The sequence below is a fragment of the Procambarus clarkii genome, chromosome 16 (assembly GCF_040958095.1).
Source record: "Procambarus clarkii isolate CNS0578487 chromosome 16, FALCON_Pclarkii_2.0, whole genome shotgun sequence".
In the NCBI taxonomy this organism is placed as follows: domain Eukaryota; kingdom Metazoa; phylum Arthropoda; class Malacostraca; order Decapoda; family Cambaridae; genus Procambarus; species Procambarus clarkii.
This window is the reverse complement of record NC_091165.1, coordinates 41,863,751-41,890,202: the sequence shown is the minus strand read 5'-3', so window position 1 is coordinate 41,890,202 and position 26,452 is coordinate 41,863,751. Positions and strand designations below refer to the sequence as shown.

Below are 26,452 nucleotides of genomic sequence, written 5' to 3'. Positions count from 1 at the left end.
CACTAGAGGGAGAATAATGTGTCGTGTTCCGTCACAGTGCCACTAGAAGGAGAATAATGTGTCGTGTTCCGTCACAGTGCCACTAGAGGGAGAATAATGTGTCGTGTTCCGTCACAGTGCCACTAGAGGGAGAATAATGTGTCGTGTTCCGTCACAGTGCCACAAGAGGAAGAATAATGTGTCGTGTTCCGTCACAGTGGCACAAGAGGGAGAATAATGTGTCGTGTTCCGTCACAGTGCCACAAGAGGAAGAATAATGTGTCGTGTTCCGTCACAGTGGCACAAGAGGGAGAATAATGTGTCGTGTTCCGTCACAGTCGCACAAGAGGGAGATTAATGTGCCGTGTTCCGTCACAGCTCTGGTGTGAGGGTGCACAGAGCTAGTGCGGGGGAGCCGGTCGGCCGAGCGGACAGCACGCTGGGCTTGTGATCCTGTGGTCCTGGGTTCGATCCCAGGCGCCGGCGAGAAACAATGGGCAGAGTTTCTTTCATCCTATGCCCCTGTTACCTAACAGTAAAATAGGTACCTGGGTGTTAGTCAGCTGTCACGGGCTGCTTCCTGGGGGTGGAGGCCTGGTCGAGGACCGGGCCGCGGGGACACTAAAAAAAAAAAAAGCCCCGAAAACATCTCAAGATAACCTCAAGAAGATAACAGTGCCATTAGAGGGAGAATAATGGGTCGTGTTCCGTCACAGTGCCACAAGAGGAAGATTAATGTGCCATGTTCCGTCACAGTGCCACAAGAGGGAGAATAATGTGTCGTGTTCCGTCACAGTGCCATTAAAGGAAGAATAATGTGTCGTGTTCCGTCACAGTGCCACTAGAAGGAGAATAATGTGTCGTGTTCCGTCACAGTGCCATTAGAGGGAGAATAATGTGTCGTGTTCCGTCACAGTGGCACTAGAGGGAGAATAATGTGTCGTGTTCCGTCACAGTGCCATTAGAGGAAGAATAATGTGTCGTGTTCCGTCACAGTGCCACTAGAAGGAGAATAATGTGTCGTGTTCCGTCACAGTGCCACAAGAGGAAGATTAATGTGCCGTGTTCCGTCACAGTGGCACTAAAGGGAGAATAATGTGTCGTGTTCCGTCACAGTGCCACAAGAGGAAGAATAATGTGCCGTGTTCCGTCACAGTGCCACTAGAGGGAGAATATTATCATGTACAGCGCTAGTATGAGGGTGCACAGCTCTTGTGTGAGGGTGCACAGAGCTAGTGTGAGGGTGCACAGAGCTAGTGTGAGGGTGCACAGCGCTAGTGTGAGGGTGCACAGAGCTAGTGTGAGGGTGCACAGCGCTAGTGTGAGGGTGAACAGCGCTAGTGTGAGGGTGCACTGCGCTAGTGTGAGGGTGCACAGCGCTAGTGTGAGGGTGCACAGCGCTAGTGTGAGGGTGCACAGCGCTAGTGTGAGGGTGCACAGCGCTAGTGTGAGGGTGCACAGCGCTAGTGTGAGGGTGCACAGCGCTAGTGTGAGGGTGCACAGCGCTAGTGTGAGGGTGTACAGCGCTAGTGTGAGGGTGCACAGTGCTAGTCTGACGGTGCACAGCGCTATTGTGGGGGGTGCACAGTGCTAGTCTGACGGTGCACAGCGCTATTGTGGGGGGGTGCACAGCGCTAGTGTGCAGCCTGACGTATGAGTCACAGCCTGGTTGATCAGGTATCATTTGGAGGTGCTTATCCAGTTCTCTCATGAACACTGTGAGGGGATTGCCAGTTATGTCCCTTATGTGTAGCGGAAGCGTGTTGAACAGTCTCGGGCCTCTGATGTTGATAGAGTTCTCTCTCAGAGTACCTGTTGCACCTCTGATCTTTAACGGGGGTATTCTGCACATCCTGCCATGTCTTCTGGTCTCATGTGATGTTATTTCTGTGTGCAGGTTTGGGACCAGCCTCTCAATTATTTTCCACGTAAAGATTATTATGTATCTCTCCCGCCTGCGCTCAAGGGAGTGCAGATTTAGGCTCTTTAGTCGGTCCCAGTAGTTTAAATGTTTTACTGAGTGGATTCTAGAGGTAAAGGATCTCTGCACGCTCTCCGGGTCAGCAGTTTCTCCTGCATTGAAAGGGGCTGTCATTGTGCAGCAGTACTCCACTCTAGAGAGCACAAGCGTTTTGAAAAATATCATCATCGGTATAGCATCTCTAGTGTGAAAAGTTCTTGTTATCCAACCTGTCATTTTTCTTGCAGTTGTGACGGCTATTTTATTGTGTTCTTTGAAGGTAAGATCTTCCGACATGAGTACACCCAGATCCTTTACATTGTCTTTTCGTTCCATGTTATGATTTGCCTGAGTTTTGTACGTGGTTTCCGTTTTTATATTTTCATTTTTTCCGTAGCACAGGAGTTGAAACTTATCTTCGTTAGACACCATATTATTTTCTGTAGCCCATAGAAAGACCTGATCTACATCTGATTGGAGGTTTGCCGTGTCCTCTATGTTGCCTACTCTCATGAAGATCCTAGTGTCATCTCCAAAGGATGATACAGTGCTATAGGTTGTGTTCTTGTCTATGTCCGATATGAGGATGAGAAAAAGTACTGGAGCAAGCACAGTACCCTGGGGGACTGAGCTCTTCATGGTTGATGGGCTGGATTTTATTTTGTTGACTATTACACATTGGGTTCTGTTAGTTAGGAAATTGTAGATCCATCTGCCAATTTTCCCGGTAATTCCTTTTGAACGCATTTTATGTGCAATAACACCATAGTCACATTTATCAAAGGCTTTTGCGAAATCTGTGTAAATTACATCAGCGTTTTGCTTGTCTTCCATAGCATATAATGCCATATCATAGTGGTACAGCAACTGCGACAGGCAAGAGCGCCCTGTTCTGAAACCATGTTGTCCGGGGTTATGGAGATGCTGTGATTCCAGGTATTTCTCTCTCAAAAAATTTATGATGTGTGATGTTAGTGCTATCGGTCTGTAATTTTTTGCCTCTTCCTTATTTCCTCCTTTGTAGAGTGGTGCTATCTCTGCTGTTTTTAGTATGTTAGGGATAACGTCAGTATCTAGGCTTTGTCTCCACAGAATGTGAAGGGCCTGCGATAGTGTTTTTTTTACAGTTCTTGATGAATATGGAGTTCCAAGAATCCGGGCCTGGTGCAGAGTGCATAGGCATACTGTTTATGGCTTCTTCACAATCCAGTGGGGATAGGGTGACGTCTGATATATGATTTGATGTTGGTATCATATCCATGAAAAATTCTTTTGGGTTATCAATCTTTAGTGCGTTTAGTGGCTCACCGAAAACAGAGTCGTACTGCTTCCTCAGTAACTTGCTCATTTCTTTGTTGTCATCGGTGAAAGTTCCATCTCTTTTTCGCAGGGGCCCGATATTAGATGTGGTTTTTTATCTTGATTTTGCATAGGAGAAAAAATATTTAGGATTTCTCTCTATTTCACTGGTGGCCTTTTACTCTCTTTGCCTCTCCTGGGTTTTGTATGATTGTTGTAGCTTGAGTTCAATTGTTTCTATTTCTCTACCTAACCTTCTTCGCTGTTCTTGAGATAGGGTGCGACTCTCAAGTTGTTCCGCGATTCGTTTTCTTCGCCTATAAAGGGAACGACTTTCCTGTTCCAGTCTGCATCTCTTTCTCCTTTTTCTTAGGGGTATGCGGTTTGAACATATTTCAAGTGCTACTGAGCTTATTTTTTCCAGGCACTGGTTCATGTTTGCATTGTCTAGCTGTTTTTCCCAGTTTATTTCTGTGAAGTCCTGGTTTATTTGCTCCCAGTTTATCTGTTTATTATTGAAGTTGAATTTGCTGAAATCTCCTCCAATGGGAAGCTGGACTGGTTTTGAGGGTCTATTCCCCATGCTTGTCAGAACTTCAATTAAGTTGTGATCTGAGTAACAGGTATTTGCATTCATTATGTTCCTGATCAATTCATCATTATTAGTGAAAATGAGGTTCAGCGTGTTCTCCTTCCTAGTTGGTTCTACTATTTGCTGGTTTAAGGCAAACCTGTCGCACATCCGTAGCAGGTCATTTGCATGTGCCTGTTCATTTAGGCTACTTCCTGGTATTCTTTCTGATATTACTGTATTAGCCGGGTGCTTCCATTTCAGGTGCCGTAGGCTGAAGTCCCCAAGCAGTGCCCAGCGCTAGTGTGGGGGTGCCCAGCGCTAGTGTGGGGGGTGCACAGCGCTAGTGTGGGGGTGCTCAGCGCTAGTGTAGGGGTGCCCAGCGCTAGTGTGGGGGGTGCTCAGCGCTAGTGTAGGGGTGCCCAGCGCTAGTGTGGGGGTGCTCAACGCTAGTGTAGGGGTGCCCAGCGCTAGTGTGGGGGTGCCCAGCGTTAGTGTGGGGGTGCCCAGCGTTAGTGTGGGGGTGCCCAGCGCTAGTGTGGGGATGCCCATCGCTAGTGTGAGGGTGCCCAGCGCTAGTGTGGGGGAGCACAGCGCTAGTGTAGGGGTGCACAGCGCTAGTGTGGGGGGTGCACAGCGCTAGTGTGGGGGTGCTCAGCGCTAGTGTAGGGGTGCACAGCGCTAGTGTGGGGGGTGCACAGCGCTAGTGTAGGGGTGCACAGCGCTAGTGTGGGGGTGCCCAGCGTTAGTGTGGGGGTGCCCAGCGCTAGTGTGGGGGTGCCCAGCGCTAGTGTGGGGTGCACAGCGCTAGTGTGGGGGGTGCACAGCGCTGGTGTGGGGGTGCTCAGCGCTAGTGTAGGGGTGATCAGCGCTAGTGTGGGGGTGCCCAGCGCTAGTGAAGGGGTGCTCAGCGCTAGTGTGGGGGGGCTCAGCACAAGTGTGGGGGTTCCCAGCGCTAGTGTGAGGGTGCCCATCGCTAGTGTGAGGGTGCCCAGCGCTAGTGTGAGGGTGCCCATCGCTAGTGTGAGGGTGCTCAGCGCTAGTGTGAGGGTGCCCATCGCTAGTGTGAGGGTGCTCAGCGCTAGTGTGGGGGGTGCACAGCGCTAGTGTGGGGGGTGCACAGCGCTAGTGTGAGGGTGCTCAGCGCTAGTGTGGGGGGTGCACAGCGCTAGTGTGAGGGTGCCCAGCGCTAGTGTGAATGGTGCACAGCGCTAGTGTGGGGGTGTCCAGCGCTAGTGTGAATGGTGCACAGCGCTAGTGTGAATGGTGCACAGCGCTAGTGTGGGGGTGTCCAGCGCTAGTGTGAATAGTGCACAGCGCAAGTGTGAATGGTGCACAGCGCTAGTGTGAGGGTGCACAGCTCTAGTGTGAGGGTGCACAGCTCTAGTGTGAGGGTGTACAGCTCTAGTGTGAGGGTGCACAGCTCTAGTGTGAGGGTGAATAGCTCTAGTGTGAAGGTGCACAGCTTTAGTGTGAGGGTGCACAGCTCTAGTGTGAGGGTGCACAGCTCTAGTGTGAGGGTGCACAGCGCTAGTGTGAAGGTGTACAGCGCTAGTGTGAGGGTGTACAGCGCTAGTGTGAGGGTGTACAGCGCTAGTGTGAGGGTGCACAGCGCTAGTGTGAGGGTGCACAGCTCTAGTGTAAGGGTGTACAGCGCTAGTGTGAGGGTGCACAGCGCTAGTGTGATGGTGTACAGCGCTAGTATGAGGGTGCACAGCTCTAGTGTGAGGGTGTACAGCGCTAGTGTGAGGGTGCACAGCGCTAGTGTGAGGGTGCACAGCGCTAGTGTGAGGGTGCACAGCGCTAGTGTGAGGGTGCACAGCTCTAGTGTGAGGGTGTACAGCGCTAGTGTGAGGGTGCACAGCGCTAGTGTGAAGGTGCACAGCTCTAGTGTGAGGGTACACAGCGCTAGTGTGAGGGTGCACAGCGCTAGTGTGAGGGTGTACAGCGCTAGTGTGAGGGTGCACAGCTCTAGTGTGAGGGTGTACAGCGCTAGTGTGAGGGTGCACAGCGCTAGTGTGAGGGTGCACAGCTCTAGTGTGAGGGTGTACAGCGCTAGTGTGAGGGTGCACAGCGCTAGTGTGAGGGTGCACAGCGCTAGTGTGAGGGTGCACAGCGGTAGTGTGAGTGTGAACAGCGCTAGTGTGAGGGTGTACAGCGCTAGTGTGAGGGTGTACAGCGCTAGTGTGAGGGTGTACAGCGCTAGTGTGAGGGTGTACAGCGCTAGTGTGAGGGAGTAAAGTGCTAGTGTGAGGGGTGCACAGCGCTAGTGTGGGGCAGGGTAATGTCAATAAGCATTTGACTCGTGTCACACAGCAGTAGCATTTGACACGTGTCACATAGCAGTAACATTTGACACGTGTCACACAGCAGTAACATTTGACACGTGTCACACAGCAGTAACATTTGACACGTGTCACACAGCAGTAACATTTGACACGTGTCACACAGCAGTAACATTTGACACGTGTCACACAGCAGTAACATTTGACACGTGTCACACAGCAGTAACATTTGACACGTGTCACACAGCAGTAACATTTGACACGTGTCACACAGCAGTAACATTTGACACGTGTCACACAGCAGTAGCATTTGACACGTGTCACACAGCAGTAGCATTTGACACGTGTCACACAGCAGTAGCATTTGACACGTGTCACACAGCAGTAACATTTGACACGTGTCACACAGCAGTAGCATTTGACACGTGTCACACAGCAGTAACATTTGACACGTGTCACACAGCAGTAACATTTGACACGTGTCACACAGCAGTAGCATTTGACACGTGTCACACAGCAGTAGCATTTGACACGTGTCACACAGCAGTAGCATTTGACACGTGTCACACAGCAGTAACATTTGACACGTGTCACACAGCAGTAGCATTTGACACGTGTCACACAGCAGTAGCATTTGACACGTGTCACACAGCAGTAACATTTGACACGTGTCACACAGCAGTAACATTTGACACGTGTCACACAGCAGTAACATTTGACACGTGTCACACAGCAGTAACATTTGACACGTGTCACACAGCAGTAACATTTGACACGTGTCACACAGCAGTAACATTTGACACGTGCGTGTTCTGGAATATATTGTCTGCGTCGTGGGAGTCCACAAGCCTCCGTGTCTCACACGTGCAACCGTGCTAACAAATCTTTTTCTTCCCCAGGTGAGTGTCCCTCCGTGTCTCAGGTCGATGGTGAGTGTCCCTCCGTGTCTCAGGTTGATGGTGAGTGTCCCTCCGTGTCTCAGGTCGATGGTGAGTGTCCCTCCGTGTCTCAGGTCGATGGTGAGTGTCCCTCCGTGTCTCAGGTCGATGGTGAGTGTCCCTCCGTGTCTCAGGTCGATGGTGAGTGTCCCTCCGTGTCTCAGGTCGATGGTGAGTGTCCCTCCGTGTCTCAGGTCGATGGTGAGTGTCCCTCCGTGTCTCAGGTCGATGGTGAGTGTGTCCCTCCGTGTCTCAGGTCGATGGTGAGTGTGGCCACTCGCGCCTTCCTACAAACATGGCCACGTCTACGTTTTCCTTCGTATAATTGTGGCCCTCAAGTGTGTGTGGTGCACGAGCTCACTCTACAGGCGGCCCTCAAGTGTGTGTGGTGCACGGGCTCACTCTACAGGTGGCCCTCAAGTGTGTGTGTTGCACGGGCTCACTCTACAGGTAGAAGCACCTTCTCCACCTGGTGTAATGAGAGCCAGGTCCTGGCGGGTGTTGCTAGTAACTGTGAGTACTGATATTCTATGTAGTAACTGTGAGTACTGATATTCTATGTAAACAATGGCCAGATACTCGTTATGCCAGTCTCTAAACTCCCTGTTTACACTCCCTGATTCCCCGTTTTTCTCCCTGTTTACACTCCCTGTTTCCTTACATCCCCACTGGTAATCCCAAACTTCTCTAGTGGTGCCTGGTTGACCATTCCTTCTCTTATCTTTAAAACTTCTCCTTGCTCTAATGTGAAGACCTGGAATTCCTTATTAAGTTCCTCGCACACTTGTCATTTGTAGTGAATCTCTCTGCCCCCATCCTCACCTTCACTATCAATTTCTTCACTGCTGTTTTCCTCTGATGTGGCTGTGCAGCAATTTAGGTTGAGTCTTCGTCTCACTTGCTATGTCATTTTCGTATTGATTCCTCTCTTCTCACCCTGACGTATTCGGTCCTGGCGCTCTGGTATCTTTCTCTGCTCTCAAGTGTCCTGTTATTTCTATGGTTTCTCCACGCCCTTCTTCTTTGATGCTTTGCTAGCTTACATCTCTGATTAAACTATGGATAAATCGTCTGCATTTAGTTTGTTTTCCTTTTGGACCGGAACTAACTTGTCTGCTGTCTCCCATTTTTGTGTGATGTAGTCCATCATGTCTTGGGCCGTCTTTGTGTGTGGTGGGGGGGAGGGGGTGTTTCAGGTGTGTGTGGGGGGTGTTGGGGGTTACTGGTGTCAGTGTGTGTGGGGGGGGTGGATTGTTACAGGTGTGTGTGTGGTTGGGGAGATTACACGTGTGTGTACTCACCTATTTGTGCTTGCGGGGGTAGAGCTCTGGCTCTTTGGTCCCGCCTCTCAACTGCCAATCAACAGGTGTACAGATTCCTGAGCCTACTGGGCTCTATCATATCTACATTCGAAACTGTGTATGGAGTCAGCCTCCACCACATCACTGCCTAATGCATTCCATCCGTTAACTACTCTGACACTGAAAAAGTTCCTTCTAACGTCCCTGTGGTTCATGTGGTACTCAGTTTCCATCTGTGTCCCCTTGTTCGCGTCCCACCAGTGTTGAATAGTTTATCCTTGTTTACCCGGTCGATTCCTCTGAGGATTTTGTGTGTGTGTGTGTGTGTGTGTGTGTGTGTGTGTGTGTGTGTGTGTGTGTGTGTGTGTGTGTGTGTGTGTGTGTGTGTGTGTGTGTGTGTGTGTATATATACACATGTGCTTAAGTGTATTCATGATTGCGTTTGTTTGTGTTTTGTTCCCATTGTGTTGTAGCGAAATATTCACTTAATATTTCCACAAATGGTTATTTATTATTAAAATCTTTATTGAGCACAAACTAAATTTTAAATAATTTGAGTAATTCAAGTAGGTAGTGTCACAGTGAGGCGCTCGTATTCACTGCCACATTCTTAAAAGTGGAACTACTTACCTGGAGGTGTTTTCGGGACTTAGCGTCCCCGCGGCCCGGTCGTCGACCAGGCTGTTGGACGCGGCTGCTCGCAACCTGACGTATGAATCATAGCCTAGTTGATCAGGTATCCTTTGGAGATGCTTGTCGAGTTCTCTCTTGAACACTGTAATAAGTCGGCCAGTTATGCCCCTTATGTGTATTGGAAGCGTGTTGAACAGTCTCGGGCCTCTGATGTTGATAAGAGTTCTCTCTTGAACACTGTGAGGGGTCGGCCAGTTATGTCCCTTATGTGTAGTGGAAGCGTGTTGAACAGTCTCGGGCCTCTGATGTTGATAGAGTTCTCTCAGATTGGAGAACTAAATGTAGGATAAATATACGCCAGGGAACACCTGTCTGTAGTATAGCACCTCTGAAAGGGACGGTGTTGCGATATTTAGGGAGACCCAGAAAAACTGCCAGTGCTACAGCTTCACTTTCATAGGCTCAGAAATATTAGGCTCATTGAGTAATCGTGTACATAGTTTCTTGAACGGCTTTGACGTAAAACTCATTGTGGAAACCTTCAGCCCAGGAGCGACCAATTCTATTCAACAACAATGCGATTGGGCGCGGAAATCCTTGCTGCGTTCAAGGCACTGAAACATCGTCTTTAGGAATTAGGTAATATCTATGGTTTGAAATCCGTGCCATGTATGTGAAATATCATGTAATAAATATAACTGAATAACTACGGTAGTAGGAGAGGTAAATAATCGTATGAAGTCAGAGTTAAGTAAAAGTTTCTCTGACTGCTCTTATTTCCGCTGATAAACAGTTTATTGACCTGGACAAAAGTACAGACAGTAGATAACATTTCGACTGTCTGGGACACCACTGACTGGCATTGATCAACCCCTCAACTGTCTGGGACATCAGTGACAGACAGTGATCCACCTCTAAACATCACGCAAGGTCACTCTGCACATCTAACAGTAATATCTCATGGGAATACATTTAAATAAATCATATGAGAGTGTTGACGAGTCATGTAAGGATTATGTTAGTGAATGATAATGTTAGACACCTAAGCCTTCATCGGTGAAGGCATTAGTATTCAAGTCTATGCTGGGAACCAGTCTATAAATACCAAGGCTTGAAGCATGTCAGTGTGGCAGACGTGGTTCAACTTATTTTAACACAAAGATCAAGTTTTTCCCCCTCGAGTGCTTAGAATTTCTTCCATTTAGTGGTGCAAGTCCAGGTCTTGTACACGCACACTTCGCCCCACGGCGGCTCTCGCCTCCACCTCCCAAGGTTAACACACAACCAACTCATTTTTTATTAATAGTTTTTTCGGGGTTCGTCACCAGTTAATAATAACCACAGAGGCCGCCCCGGCCCATTCCTCTGACGTCACATCCCCCTCGGCCGGCGAGTTCCCCCTTGGCCGGCGAGTGTCCGCCTTGGCCGGCGAGTGCTCCCCTTGGCCGGCGAGTGCCCCCTTGGCCGGGGAGTGCTCTCCTTGGCCGGCGAGTGGCCCCCTTGGCCGGCGAGTGCCCCCTTGGCCGGCGAGTGCCCCCTTGGCCGGCGAGTACCCCTCTTGGCCGGCGAGTGCCCCCCTTGGCCGGCGAGTGTCCGCCTTGGCCGGCGAGTGTCCGCCTTGGGGAAACTGGCCGGACGAGCGCCCCTCGTGACCAGCGGGAGTTGCCCCTGGCCGGCTGGAACTTCTCCTGGCCGACAGGGACTCCTTCTGACCGGCAGGGACTCCTCTTGGCCGGCTGGGACTCCTCCTGGCCGGCAGGAACTCCTCCTGGCCGACTGGGACTCCTCCTGGCCGGCTGGGACTCCTCCTGGCCGGCAGGGACTCCACCTGGCCTGCTGGGACTCCTCCTGGCCGGCTGGGACTCCTCCTGGCCTGCAGGGACTCCACCTGGCCGGCAGGGACTCCTCCTGGCCGGCAGGGACTCCTCCTGGATGGCTGGGACTCCTCCTGACCGGCAGGGACTCCTCCTGGCCGGCTGGGACTCCTACTGGCCGGCTGGGACTCCTCCTGGCCGGCTGGGACTCCTCCTGGCCGGCTGGGACTCCTCCTGGCTGGCTGGGACTCTTCCTGGCCGGCTGGGACTCCGCCTGGCCGGCTGGGACTCCGCCTGGCCGGCTGGGGCTGCCCCTCAATAGAGTGTATGAGCCAGGACAGGGAAGACATCTGCCTTTCACGTGATACAGGAACGCGACAATAAAGGTAGTGAGGCTGGCAGGTCCCCTCCCGGACCCTGGTGAGGATGGCAGGTCCCTTTCTAGAGCCTGGTGAGGATGGCAGGTCCCCTCCCGGAGCCTGGTGAGGCTGGCAGGTCCCTCCTGGAGCCTGGTGAGGCTGGCAGGTCCCCTCCCGGAGCCTGGTGAGGCTGGCAAGTCCCTTCCCTGAGCCTGGTGAGGCTGGCAAGTCCCTTCCCGGAGCCTGGTGAGGCTGGCAAGTCTCCTCCCGGAGCCTGGTGAGGCTGGCAAGTCCCCTCCCGGAGCCTGGTGAGGCTGGCAAGTCCCCTCCCGGAGCCTGGTGAGGCTGGCAAGTCCCCTCCCGGAGCCTGGTGAGGCTGGCAGGTCCCTTCCCGGAGCCTGGTGAGGCTGGCAAGTCCCTTCCCTGAGCCTGGTGAGGCTGGCAAGTCCCCTCCCGGAGCCTGGTGAGGCTAGCAAGTCCCTTCCCGGAGCCTGGTGAGGCTGGCAGGTCCCCTCCCGGAGCCTGGTGAGGCTGGCAAGTCCCTTCCCGGAGCCTGGTGAGGCTGGCAAGTCCCTTCCCGGAGCCTGGTGAGGCTGGCAGGTCCCCTCCTGGAGCCTGGTGAGGCTGGCAGGTCCCCTCCTGGAGTCTGGTGAGGCTGGCAGGTCCCCTCCTGGAGCCTGGTGAGGCTGGCAGGTCCCCTCCTGGAGCCTGGTGAGGCTGGCAGGTCCCCTCCCGGAGCCTGGTGAGGATGGCAGGTCCCCTTCTGGAGCCTGGTGAGGATGGCAGGTCCCTTTCTAGAGCCTGGTGAGGATGGCAGGTCCCCTCCCGGAGCCTGGTGAGGCTGGCAGGTCCCTCCTGGAGCCTGGTGAGGCTGGCAGGTCCCCTCCCGGAGCCTGGTGAGGCTGGCAAGTCCCTTCCCTGAGCCTGGTGAGGCTGGCAAGTCCCTTCCCGGAGCCTGGTGAGGCTGGCAAGTCTCCTCCCGGAGCCTGGTGAGGCTGGCAAGTCCCCTCCCGGAGCCTGGTGAGGCTGGCAAGTCCCCTCCCGGAGCCTGGTGAGGCTGGCAAGTCCCCTCCCGGAGCCTGGTGAGGATGGCAGGTCCCTTCCCGGAGCCTGGTGAGGCTGGCAAGTCCCTTCCCTGAGCCTGGTGAGGCTGGCAAGTCCCCTCCCGGAGCCTGGTGAGGCTGGCAAGTCCCTTCCCGGAGCCTGGTGAGGCTGGCAGGTCCCCTCCCGGAGCCTGGTGAGGCTGGCAAGTCCCTTCCCGGAGCCTGGTGAGGCTGGCAAGTCCCTTCTCGGAGCCTGGTGAGGCTGGCAGGTCCCCTCCTGGAGCCTGGTGAGGCTGGCAGGTCCCCTCCTGGAGTCTGGTGAGGCTGGCAGGTCCCCTCCTGGAGCCTGGTGAGGCTGGCAGGTCCCCTCCTGGAGCCTGGTGAGGCTGGCAGGTCCCCTCCCGGAGCCTGGTGAGGATGGCAGGTCCCCTTCTGGAGCCTGGTGAGGATGGCAGGTCCCCTCCCGGAGCCTGGTGAGGCTGGCAGGTCCCCTCCTGGAGCCTGGTGAGGCTGGCAGGTCCCCTCCTGGAGCCTGGTGAGGCTGGCAGGTCCCTCCCGGAGCCTGGTGAGGCTGGCAGGTCCCCTCCCGGAGCCTGGTGAGGCTGGCAAGTCCCTTCCCGGAGCCTGGTGAGGATGGCAGGTCCCCTTCTGGAGCCTGGTGAGGATGGCAGGTCCCCTCCTGGAGCCTGGTGAGGCTGGCAGGTCCCTTCCTGGAGCCTGGTGAGGCTGGCAGGTCCCTCCTGGAGCAGGTTCCTGAGCCTATTGAGCTCTTATCATGTCTTCATATGAAATCGTCAATAGAGTTAGCCTCCACTACACCATTTCTTAGTTCATTCCATTTATTAAGAATTTGTTCAGTGTTGGATGTGTCTGTGGCTCATTTGGGTCCCCACTTTCCACCTGTGCCCCCTTGTGCGAGCACCACCCGTGTTAAATAATATCTTTATCTACCCTGTCAATTCCCTTCATAATTTTATAGGTGGTAATTATATCTTCCCTAACTCTTTTTATCTTCCAGTGAAGAGGTTTATTTCCAGTAGTCTTTCCATTAACTCCTACCTGTCATTTCCTCACTAGTCTAGAAGTATACCTCTCAACTTTCGTTAACTTCACCTTGTACTTGACTAGATAATGATGCCTCGCTGAAGCCGTATACTTCAAGAATCGTGTAACATATATGGTATATAAGGTTCTGAATAATTCATTGTACTAATTTTTAAAGGTAGTTCCTATGTTGGACAGTCTAACATATGTCCCTGATGATCTCCTCTTCACATGGGCTTCGGTGTCATATCAATCCCCAATTTTTTCTCAAAATCCAGTTCTTGAATAAAATTCGTGGTGTGGCACCATGTACCCAGCCTCCTGCTCCCTGCACTTAGTTTAATTATTCTACATATAAACGAGTTAAACCCTGACAGTTATTATTTTGTACCATTCCTTCAGTTCTCCAGAGAACTATTAGCAAACATTTAGTGGAATGAGTCTCTTCCTTCTGATAGGTCATCTTTATCAAAAAATTCAACTTCTGTTTGTCGAGGGTCGGAGATCTGAGGCTTGGAGCTAACCTCGCCCAACTTTTCAGGATGACGCATGGATGGTAGGGGAATGTCATGGACGAGTCGGGTCCTATTGCGACTTCTGTATGTCTGAAATAATGGGTTATCCAGAGTTTTTAAACAGTTTTTAGCTGGTTATTGTATTGCCTGTTCAAAAAAAGAGTGTGGAGAGGTAGGGAAAGGGTGATATGCAGAGTTGGAGAAGAGGGAGTGGGGATAGAAAGAAGGAAAAATAGGAGAAGAGAAGGAGAGAGGAGAAGAGCAGGAAAGGAAGAGACAGGTACTGGGACACCGCCCGGTAGTTTACATATATGTGAAACAGGATAGGTACTATTGGCGAACTGTGTTACTTGCTGGCAACATCTCGACGCCGAGGGCTCGGTCCGACCGTCAGCTGGGACACTCCAGCATCCTGCAAGTTATACACAAATACTTATCTACAGACTCACTCTCAGGTTAAACTACTAGCCGAACTCTACACAAATAGAGACCTGAGACGACTAGGCCACGATATGGTCAAAAGAATTGCATGCTGGGATTCCAGTAGTAATTTTATGATTACCAAACCACAACTTAGAAGATGGAGAAGCGACGACGTTTCGGTCCGTTCTGGGCCATTATAAAGTCGTGTAATTTTTAATAATTTAGCAGTAGTAATTTTCTGTAATTCAAATTCTGCTCTTGGAGCACTTGAAAACTTCTGCAAGATCGACAGAGTCTTATAATAGCAAGTAGGAAAAACTTGCTTGCACCAAAATAACTCGCCATTATAACCAAGACGGCTGCTAAATTTGCATGCAACAAAACACGAAGTTGAACAATACTCGTGTATCCTAATCTCTATTGTTAAAACTATATTGCTCAAACAATGGGGTCTGATAAGAGATAAATTATACTCTCGGAGGCCTGAAACACTACTGGGAAAAGTTAGGATTTGTTTAGTTCTGATATAAAATGCGCAGTATGGAACCTTTAGAAACAATGCGACATTAGCGCCGGATAATGTCGCTGTGTCGTTAGATCGACGATGTCGATAATGAGCCAATGCGCCGGGATGAGGTTGGGTTTGTGTCACCTGTGGCAGGTGGTTGGATGTGATAAATCTCCCCAACCTGAGCCCTCCAAGAGTATACTCTGTGAGCAGGAACTGGGTCATGATCGCTCACACTATATTATTAAATGTCCAGTCACAAGACCCTTCTGACCACCCTGTATGAGCTACCTGCAGTTTTGCAATTACTTCATCTACCTGTGTTTTTACTACATGATCTTAATGCAGCCCTGTGTGACTAACGGCTGTGACTCACACTATGTAACCTTTGTATAGTCTACGATACCTGCATGAAACGCCATTTATTGTAGTCTGTTATTAACACACAAATAATTAAGCTTGGCCCACGGAGTATATCCGACACGTGACACGTGACACATGACACGTGACACGTGACACCCACCACACACCCCAGGGGCACGAGCATGTGTATTCACCTAGTTGTGCTTGCTTCCTTCATTGAGCTTTAGCTCTTTGGTCCGCCTCTCAACCGTCAATCAACTGAGCGTGTGCGATTGACGGCTCTCTCTCTCTCTCTCGCGCTCTCGCGCTCTCGCGCTCTCGCACTCTAGCGCTCTAGCGCTCTAGCGCTCTAGCGCTCTAGCGCGCTCTCGCGCTCTCGCGCTCTCGCGCTCTCGCTCTCTCGCTCTCTCGCTCTCTCGCTCTCTCGCTCTCTCGCTCTCTCGCTCTCGCTCTCGCTCTCGCTCTCGCTCTCGCTCTCTCTCTCTCTCTCTCTCTCTCTCTCTCTCTCTCTCACATACACACACACACACACACACACACACACACGCACACACACACAGAGTTATTTACTGTAGGGTGTATAACAGTCCGCTCTGATCTGGGTTAATAGTAGAGCCATTTTTCTAAATTAGGAACTTTTTCTACTAACTAGAGACAACTGCTGCCGCTCCAGCTTCATGTTAGTGGACATTACGCGGAGTCGGGCGACTATTGGGACACAGGCCTCCTACAGCCTGCTTTATTTTTACCACAGACGTTACCAAACATTTACATTTCTTACCAGTATTAAGAGTATTCATTTCCTTCCGTCCCCCAAGGACAGGGTTAGAGAGGTGTTCGGCATCACTTGGTGTAGTGAGACACAACCACATGCGGCGACTGTAGTGCTTGTACAGTGTTGACCAGCAGGCATTACTTCTCGCCTCTCTTACACACACAGTGATCACTTCTCTTATATACAGTGCCGAGGGTTATGGCCTCTTCCATACTAGTGGTGCTTCCTCCATACCAATGGTGCTTCCTCCATACCAGTGGTGCTTCCTCCATACCAGTGGTACTTCCTCCATCTTTACCCCTATCTGGCTCTGCTATCTACGCTCAAAACAATAAACTTTAGTATGAATTTGACGAAGTATGAGTCAATTACGGTCCGGCAGTAAAGTTATCACAGCAAATTACCCGGCAAGACCTTTCATTGGAAAGTTCAGGGGTTCCTACAACGATGGTCAGCCTTCGTGTGGCTCAGCTGACCCCGCTGACCGCCCCGTCCGGCCCCTGGCTACCTTCAGCAGGCGGCCCTCACCGCCCCGTCCGGCCCCTGGCTACCTGCAGCAGGCGGCCCTCACCGCTCCGTCCGGCCCTTGGCTACCTGCAGCAGGCGGCCCTCACCGCCCCGTCCGGCCCCTGGCTACCTCCAGCAGGCGGCCCTCACCGCTCAGGGACTGAAGTGTGTGAGGTGAATGTTACCGGCGCGGGAGCTGCTCGGAATATTCTCATTAACGGAGCACACGCCGGACTGGGATTTTTTTTTTTAGGTAAATACTTACGTAACTTTCATAAAGGTGTACATTATTCAGGGATTTCATTGACCTGTTTTTGAATATTATGATGAAAGTGTGACTTGCTTGTGTGTGTGGGAAGGATGCTGAGTGACTGAGTTTTTGCATTAAAGGGAAGAAAACCCGGGGATCTCCAGCGTGAGTCAAAGATAAGTTATTTTTGGCCTCACTATTCCTGCACTAACTTTGTTGTTAGTGCAGATTGTTGCTAACATTCCAACTGTGGGTGAGGCACCATTCCTTCCACCCGTCCGTTCCCAAATCCTTATCCTGATGCCTTCCAAGTGCTAAATTGTCGTAATGGCTTTGCGCTTCCCCTGATAATTCCTTTCCTTTCCAACTAAAAATGGCTCTTGCCTCATCAGAGTGATTTTGTTAGCATAACTCACTATCACTAACATCCCATCTTATCTGAAACCCATTCATCAAGTATCGCATGTATCAGGAAGGAGGCAGTGAGGAACGTGCTCTGGTCTCACTCACTCCGGGCCCCTCAGGACGCTACTCATGGGTAACACATCAACGTGTCATGGCAATGGTAAATCCAGTTCTTGGCTCAGTTGCAGAGTCGCTCCTGACAGGAATCGTAACGTTTAACTTCCTCGCTGGTTTCATTCCTGTCTAAATCAAACTGTTTTTCATTGGTACATCTCTATGTGGCCTGAAAAAAAAGAATGGAGGGATTAGACCCATTGCCGTTGGTATAGCCCTTCACCGACTAGATACAAAGGCTACTGTCAGAAGTATTCGAATGGCATCAGCCACCATGCTGCAACCCAACCAGCTGGGGTTCGGGATCCCCCAAGGCAGTGAAGCAGCAGCATATGCTGCACGAGCCAATACCACTTCTCTCATCGAAGACAAGGCAGTAGTAAAATTCGATGTTGGAAACGCTTTCAACTCCTCAAAAAGTAAGCAGTTCTCAAAGCAGTCGAAGAACATTGCGCAAGCATTCTTCCCTTTATTTATGCACAAACTCATCTCAGCAGAGGGAATTCGGCAGAGAGACGCCTTGCACTATTACTTTCTACATAGTGCTAGTCCTCAGAGTACATCTATTACCCTGAGCAACGAACTGCCCCGTCAAACAACATAGATAGTTATCTAGACATTTGTGGTAATCTGAAAGTATATTAAAAGCATATTTATTTTTATCAATGTAAATGCGCTGTACTTCACAGTTGTAGATTGATAATTTTTCGGCTTTGCGGCCTTGCCTGGTGGAGGCCCCCCATATCCCAGTGCAATGTGATGATTACCATGATCGCATTTAAGTCTCTCACGCAGGTGTCATGAGCTCACAAATATCTCGCTCACTGTTGCTATTGTTGTTAGCGACCAGTTGAGCTGGTAGCCTGTATCATGACCAGAAGACTCAGGCTCCGTGGGTGCTGACAGAGTAATAGGTGTAGACCAAGATGCCTCGTTGGCACCTATGCTATCTTCCTTATTTTTGGTTTGTGGAACCTTAGGTTTATTATTAAGCTTTAGTTTTTTAGCTTGTTTAATTTTGTCTGGGCTGGTCTGACTTGAGTTTTCAGGTGGTTTTATCTAATCAATAGTCCACATGAGATTAATGGCTGATTTTAGACCATCGATCATTTCCCTCATTGTAAGAAAATCCTTTTCTTAAGAAAGTCATTCTTAAGATGTTAGCACACCGTTGTTAGAACATCAGTGGAATTACCGCTATATGATTAAATTTAATAGCCTCTCCATTAAATAGTGGTGGTATTTGTGTGACTGTGATGAGGGAACTTACAATGCCTGAACCTCCAACCTGAAACTTTACAAGGAGTCTGCATTCTTACTTGGTGGCAGAAAGTCTTTAAAATTATTATGTTAGGTTAGCGACAAGCACTAATGGGTTACATAAATTGTCTTTCAATAGCTTAACCGCAATGTCATACCAGTCGTGTGCGAGACTCAAATTCAGAGTCACAGACGAGGCCTCTTCCTAAATTGCTGCTCTTACAAATAGGTCAACTTGGTCATGTTATTGATGTTAGTCTTATTGGTGTCTGGGGGTTTATGTAAAACTTTGAATGACTTCAGGAGAGGCCTCCAGACTTCCTGTCGATCAAGAAGAGTCCCAGGTTGTATACCTGTTAACATATCAAGGTGGTACAGTGGTAGAGGTTTCGGCTGGCAGTTCGCTAGTTAAGGGTACGAGTCACGTAAGAGCTTCCGTTGATTTTCCTCATTTATATTAAAGGTTTCTCATTTTATATTTATTAAGATGAGGTTGAATTTATATTAAAATTTTGATAAGCAAAATCTGGTGAAGCTAGATTTATCTGTTTAACGTGAGGGTGAAATGTATACACTTAGAGCAGATGGTATTGAGCTGTTAACGCTCTGCTATTGCTAGTTGTGGTGCCCAGCGGCCGCACTGCTTGTCAACAGAAAAGTTGGTGGTTGTAACAAGTGTACCAAAGTCGAGGGTATAGCCTGAAGAGGCTAGTCATGTTCACCTTAAGTAATTAAGTAACAACATTTTAAGACTACTAAGTAACATTAAGACATTGTCCAATAAGTCGTCCACAGTATTCTCTTCAGTCTCTCATGAACTACATCATACTTTTGTCTAACTCAGATTACTTCAATGTTATTCTTTCCTTCATAATACTGAAAATGTAAATAATTTGTCAAACTATTTATGTAATAAGAGAGAGCGGGTAGTAAGGATAAGAGAGAGCGGGTAGTAAGGAAGACGGGTATAATAACATCGACGAGAGGAGTGTGCAATGACCACATCAGGAGGGAGGGAATTATCAGGGGGAAAGCGCCAAGCCATTACGATTATATAGCACTGGGAATTAGGGGTCAGGATAAGGATTTGGGATGGGACGGTGGCCCAAGCACTTGGACGGTCGGGGAGGGATTGAACACCGACCTGCACGAAACGAGACCGTCGCTCTACCGTCCAGCCCAGATGATTGGACTGGACCGAGCCCATTTATGCTCCACATCAGAAGCATAAATACGGTTTATCCAAATTTCCTGACCAACACACACACGATATGAAGCTAACTAGTACTGCGAGGTTGTGAAACTGTGGCACACTCCTTCGTGCGCACAATTAGGTGAATAAAGAATTGCGAGAGTAGAAGCATCCATCACCGTTGTAATGGTGGCGGTCACCTCCACTATCATCAACTGTGCCAGAGCTCGGGGGGAACTAGTAAGTGTTACCCGGGCTGGTTATAAAGAGGTCGGGAGAACATTGTGTCATTTTGTGGGCGAGTGAAGGCCGGGAGCCCAGCTTCGCCTTCTGCATATTAATGAACCAACACGCAGGGGATCCTGTGCCACCTGTGCTGCCTTCCTCTTGGTGCTCCTGCTCCTCCCACACACACGACACCCAAGGAGCACGTGACCTGCACCGTAGTAACAGAGCACATGTTTACTCGCCTAGCTGTACTTGCGGGGGTTGAGCTCCGGCTCTTTGATCCCGCCTCACACTGTCAATCAAATGGTGTACAGGTTACTGAGCCTACTGCGCTCTATCATATCTACATTTGAAACTGTGTATGGAGTAAGCCTCCACCACATCACTGCCAATTGTAATTTCATTTGTTGCATTCCGTTTGTTAACTACTCTGACACTGAAAAAAATATTTTTAATGTCTCTATAGGTCATTTGGGTACTTAGTACCCACCTGCATACCGATGTTCGTATTCCACTCATTCTAAACAGTTTGTCTTTTTCCACCCTGTCAAATCGTCGGAGAATTTTGTAGGTGGTAATGCAACCCGTTCTCGCACTTCCTAATCGTCAATATCTTGCTTATGAATAAGAGCATATGTGACATACTAATTTATTGTGAATATTTGAGTTTACCTTGAAAAGCTGAATAGAAAACCCACAACCTAACCTAACCTTCTTAGTATGCTAAGATATTACAATTAGTACTGAACCTATACCTATATTGATATTACACTTTTATAAAAATAATAAAACAAAACTAAAATATTTAAATAAATTGTAAAGTAACTCAGGATATTGTCAAATTTTGTATAAAAATCTCTATTGTTTAATAAAACTAAGAGAAAAAGTTAGTGCCTTGAAAAAGAAATGTGGGTTGGAATATGTCACATATGTACTTATTTATAAGCAAAATAGTGACTATAAGTAATAAGTCATATATGTGTTCTGTCTTGTGCGAGAGCAGGTTGCAACGGTAATCAGGTCTACCCTGATTCTTCAGGCTTCCAGGTACGTAAGGCTTCGCTCCCGTAGCTTTTCCTAGTAATTCATACCTTTCAGTTTTGGGACAAGTCTGGTAGCATACCTCGGAATTTTCTCTAACATTGTCTTGTGTCTAACTAGGTATAGACGCCACGCTGGAGCTGCATACTCCAGGATTGGTCTGACATAAGTGGTATACAAAGTTTTGAATGATTCCTTACGCAAGTTTCTAAAGGCAGTTCTCATGTTGGCCAATGATATTACACCGAACCTGGGGATAGGTTCGGTGTGATATCAACCCCAAGATCTTTCACTATAATTGACTCTTTCAGGATTTCACCTCACATATGGTACCTTGTGTTCAGCCTCGTGCTCCCTTCACCTAATTTAATTTTTCACCTACTTTCACCTAATGTCTGAACGATCAGGTGATAAGGCTATACAAAAGGGAGCAACTGGAGTTAAGTGCCTCAAGAAAACGTACATTCTCCTTGAAAAGACAAAACGAAACTAAAATGAAACCAGATGAAGATTGGGCTGGATGTTATACAAAGATATTTGGGCTGGATGTTATACAAAGATGTTTGGGCTGGATGTTATACACAATACAGGTCCAGATAAAATATCGCCTTGGTAATTAATGAAACTGAAACACTGTAAGACCTCAGTGGTTCAGTGTCACAGGGTGCTGCCTCCACCACACACCTCCCAGTGGTCCAGTGTCACAGGGTGCTGCCTCCACCACACACCTCCCAGTGGTCCAGTGTCACAGGGTGCTGCCTCCACCACACACCTCCCAGTGGTCCAGTGTCACAGGGTGCTGCCTCCACCACACACCTCCCAGTGGTCCAGTGTCACACGGTGCTGCCTCCACCACACACCTCCCAGTGGTCCAGTGTCACAGGGTGCTGCCTCCACCACACACCTCCCAGTGGTCCAGTGTCACACGGTGCTGCCTCCACCACACACCTCCCAGTGGTCCAGTGTCACAGGGTGCTGCCTCCACCACACACCTCCCAGTGGTTCAGTGCCACAGGGTGCTGCCTCCACCACACACCTCCCAGTGGTCCAGTGTCACAGGGTGCTGCCTCCACCACACCTCCCAGTGGTCCAGTGTCACAGGGTGCTGCCTCCACCACACACCTCCCAGTGGTTCAGTGACACAGGGTGCTGCCTCCACCACACACCTCCCAGTGGTCCAGTGTCACAGGGTGCTGCCTCCACCACACACCTCCCAGTGGTTCAGTGACACAGGGTGTTGCCTCCACCACACACCTCCCAGTGGTCCAGTGTCACAGGGTGCTGCCTCCGCCACACCTCCCAGTGGTTCAGTGCCACTGGGTGCTGCCTCCACCACACACCTCCCAGTGGTCCAGTGTCACAGGGTGCTGCCTCCACCACACCTCCCAGTGGTCCAGTGTCACAGGGTGCTGCCTCCACCACACCTCCCAGTGGTCCAGTGTCACAGGGTGCTGCCTCCACCACACCTCCCAGTGGTCCAGTGTCACACGGTGCTGCCTCCACCACACACCTCCCAGTGGTCCAGTGTCACAGGGTGCTGCCTCCACCACACACCTCCCAGTGGTCCAGTGTCACACGGTGCTGCCTCCACCCACACCTCCCAGTGGTCCAGTGTCACACGGTGCTGCCTCCACCACACACCTCCCAGTGGTCCAGTGTCACAGGGTGCTGCCTCCGCCACACCTCCCAGTGGTTCAGTGCCACAGGGTGCTGCCTCCACCACACACCTCCCAGTGGTCCAGTGTCACAGGGTGCTGCCTCCACCACACACCTCCCAGTGGTCCAGTGTCACACGGTGCTGCCTCCACCACACACCTCCCAGTGGTCCAGTGTCACACGGTGCTGCCTCCACCACACACCTCCCAGTGGTCCAGTGTCACAGGGTGCTGCCTCCGCCACACCTCCCAGTGGTTCAGTGCCACAGGGTGCTGCCTCCACTACAACTGGCACTGGAGTTGACTACTACAATACACACTGTTACCACGTCCTGTACCTCCCTTTGTGTCGCAGGTAACGAGTAGAACAATGATCAAGAAGCAAAACTTCCCTGTATAAGAACGTCGAGGTTGAGAACATGATGAGCAACATCTTGGCGCCCATCACTGTTAGCTTCCGAGACACTAACTGACGAGGAGGCTCTTGTTGCTTCTTATACCTTACTGAACGCAAAATTTATCTTGTGTCTCGGCTAGCAAAATCTAACTGGTTGGATCGATCTTTCTTGTATAATAACTTGAGTGTTGGTAGAAACCCTTCAGGGCTGGTCATAGAGCCAGCAAACTTGGAACGTTATCTAATGAGACAAAAGGAAGACTGAAGTCAAATTTTGTGAACATATTTAATTACACTCAACTAAGAAAATAGTATCACAGTTTAACTTTATTAATCCTGAGGGTCAATGTCTCAGCAGCCCAGCAAGTCTTCCTCAACGCATCTGGAAAATAACAAAACATGCTTACCTAACATGACATAGCTAAATGAAAAATATCCCTAACCTAGCAAAATCATATATGAAATTTCAGGATTTTTCCTCCACCAAATTGCGCTCCTTCTAAAACTACTTAACACATCAAAGTCCAAATTCCTGAAATCTTCAAAAACTCAGCAAGGAACACTAAGTGGAACCAATGCCTCGTGTTTCTCTCATGACCTGAGGTAATGTTCTCCCTCAGTTTATCAGCAAGTTCCTTAAAACGAGACACACACATATCCAAGTGTAAATTTCATTTACTTATCCAACAATCACAGAACTTTCCTATCAGAGGGCACTGCAGTAGAGGTGTGCATCAGAGCGCACTGCAGTAGTGGTGTGTATCAGAGCGCACTGCAGTAGTGGTGTGTATCAGAGCGCACTGCAGTAGAGGTGTGTATCAGAGAGCACTGCAGTAGAGGTGTGTATCAGAGAGCACTGCAGTAGAGGTGTGTATCAGAGCGCACTGCAGTAGAGGTGTGTATCAGAGCGCACTGCAGTAGAGGTGTGTATCAGCACACTGCAGTAGAGGTGTGTATCAGAGGGCACTGCAGTAGAGGTGTGTATCAGAGCGCACTGCAGTAGAGGTGTGTATCAGAGCGCACTGCAGTAGAGGTGTGTATCAGAGCACACTGCAGTAGAGGTGTGTATCAGAGGGCACTGCAGTAGAGGTGTGTATCAGAGAGCACTGCAGTAGAGGTGTGTATCAGAGAGCACTGCAGTAGAGGTGTGTATCAGAGAGCACTGCAGTAGAGGTGTGTATCAGAGAGCACTGCAGTAGAGGTGTGTATCAGAGAGCACTGCAGTAGAGGTGTGTATCAGAGCGCACTGCAGTAGAGGTGTGTATCAGAGCGCACTGCAGTAGAGGTGTGTATCAGAGCGCACTGCAGTAGAGGTGTGTATCAGAGGGCACTGCAGTAGTGGTGTGTATCAGAGAGCACTGCAGTAGAGGTGTGTATCAGAGAGCACTGCAGTAGAGGTGTGTATCAGAGAGCACTGCAGTAGAGGTGTGTATCAGAGAGCACTGCAGTAGAGGTGTGTATCAGAGAGCACTGCAGTAGAGGTGTGTATCAGAGCGCACTGCAGTAGAGGTGTGTATCAGAGCGCACTGCAGTAGAGGTGTGTATCAGAGGGCACTGCAGTAGTGGTGTGTATCAGAGGGCACTGCAGTAGAGGTGTGTATCAGAGGGCACTGCAGTAAGTAAGTAATTATCAAAAGAAGGCACCAAACCGGGAAGGCTATGTAGCACCATCAAATACGCAAAATAATCAGAGGGCGCTAAATATCACCAAGGATGCCAATACGAGAACAAAAACGCATAAGGCGAACGATATCAAAAGTATCCGAGTCACCAAGAATTCTATCGAGGGACAGGTGACCGCGAGGGGCGGTCGGAAAGCAAGACACACGCTCGTCCTGGAAGTCAGGACATTCAAGAAGGACATGCACGACCGTAAGAGGGACAATGCAACTAGGACAATAAGGAGCAGGGCTGCGCTCCATCAAGTGACCATGGGTTAAGCAAGTATGGCCAATACGCAACCTCGCCAGAGCTGTTTCCCACCGCCGGTTACGGTGGAAGGAGGACGGCCACGAGGAAACACAACATTTAAGAGTACGTAGCTTGTTACCAGTAACAGACAACCAAGAAGCCTGCCAACGGGTAAGAACTGAGGAATGGATAACTGGGTAAAAGTCGGAATACGGAATGCCTTTACGAGAGATGGGACAAGAGCGGACAGCTTCCTTAGCGGCAGCATCCGCACGCTCATTTAAAGACACACCAATATGGCTGGGAACCCAACAAAACTCAACCGACTTAAATTTACTGTGAACGAGAAACAGCCAATGCTGGATCTCGACAACTACTGGATGAACCGGATTAAAGGACCCGAGAGCCATGAGGGCACTACGAGAGTCAACAACAACCACAAAGGAAGACTGACAACGAGAAAGCAGGAGACGAAGAGCATAGAGAATAGCATAAAGTTCTGCTGTAAAGATGCTAGTCTCCGGAGGCAAGCGACACATATAAGTGCAATCAGGAAAAACAACAGAGTAGCCAACACCGTCCGCTGACTTAGACCCATCGGTGAAGACAGAAACGGAGCGGGAGTGAGAAGAAAAGTGCTCGAGGAAAAGGCGTTTTAGAACCGTAGGAGGGGTAAAAGCTTTAGTGATACGGGTCAAGGAAGTACAAAACCGCGGAAGAGGGACCCTCCACGGGGGCAAAGAAGGAACAACACGAGGAGAAACATCAGAAATACGAACGGAGAGAGAATCCTGTAGGCGAGATAACCGGACAGAAAGAGGGAGGTGGTGAAGAGGAACAGGAACCGCAGGAGGGGTAAAAGTTAAAGCACGACAGAGGCGAGAGGAAGGATGTTGCAAGGACCGCGCAAGATAGCGAAGACAGTAGCGATCACGGCGGTCCTGGAGAGACAGGAAGCCAGTGTCAACATACAAGCTAAGGATGGGAGTCGAACGAAAGGCACCAGAACTGAGGCGCAACCCAGTATGGTGCAAAGCATCAAGACGGCGAAGAGTAGAAGGAGAAGCAGACGAGTAAGCAGGGCAACCATAATCGAGCTTAGACAGGACGAGAGAGGAATGTAAAGCAAGGAGAGTGCGCCTATCTGCCCCCCAAGAAGTATGGGACAAGACCCGAAGGAGGGTAAGGGCCTTAGAGCACTCAACACGGAGGTAAGAGATATGGGGAGACCAAGACAAACGAGTGTCAAGGAATAACCCCAAAAGCTTCGCGGAATCTTTGTATTCAAGGGGATGACCATAAAGTGACAAAGAGGGACGAAGAACAACCCGTTTCCGCGTAAAAGTCATGGCACAAGTCTTAGAAGTAGAGAACTTGAAGCCATGACCTGTGGCCCAAGACGACACGGCATCAATTGCAAGTTGAAGCCGGCGTTGAAGGAGAGGCGAATCATCACCCTGACAACAAAGGGTAAGATCATCGACATAGAGAGCGGAGAAGACACCAGAAGGAAGAGAGGAAAGAAGACCATTGAGGGCAACAAGAAAAAGAGTAGTGCTCAGAACACTACCCTGGGGCACACCTTCGTATTGCTGAAAAGAGGGAGACAGAGCGGTACCAAGGCGCACCCGAAAGGAACGACGAGAGAGGAAGCTGCGGAGAAAGAGAGGGAGATGACCACG

General features: G+C 50.0%; 2 protein-coding genes across 4 annotated transcripts in view; one reads left to right on the top strand and one right to left on the bottom strand.

Moving 5' to 3' along the window:
* The window catches only part of LOC123760124 (venom allergen 5), a 298,290-nt gene that overhangs the window by 2,178 nt on the left and 269,660 nt on the right, over positions 1–26,452 (top strand). The window lies entirely within an intron of this gene.
* On the bottom strand, positions 5,107–7,741 carry LOC138365372 (uncharacterized). The gene is made up of 2 exons (XM_069325683.1): positions 7,694–7,741; positions 5,107–6,075 (listed from the first exon to the last, which is right to left on the bottom strand). Exons 1-2 carry the CDS (start codon positions 7,739–7,741, stop codon positions 5,107–5,109), a joined length of 1,017 nt encoding a protein of 338 aa, XP_069181784.1.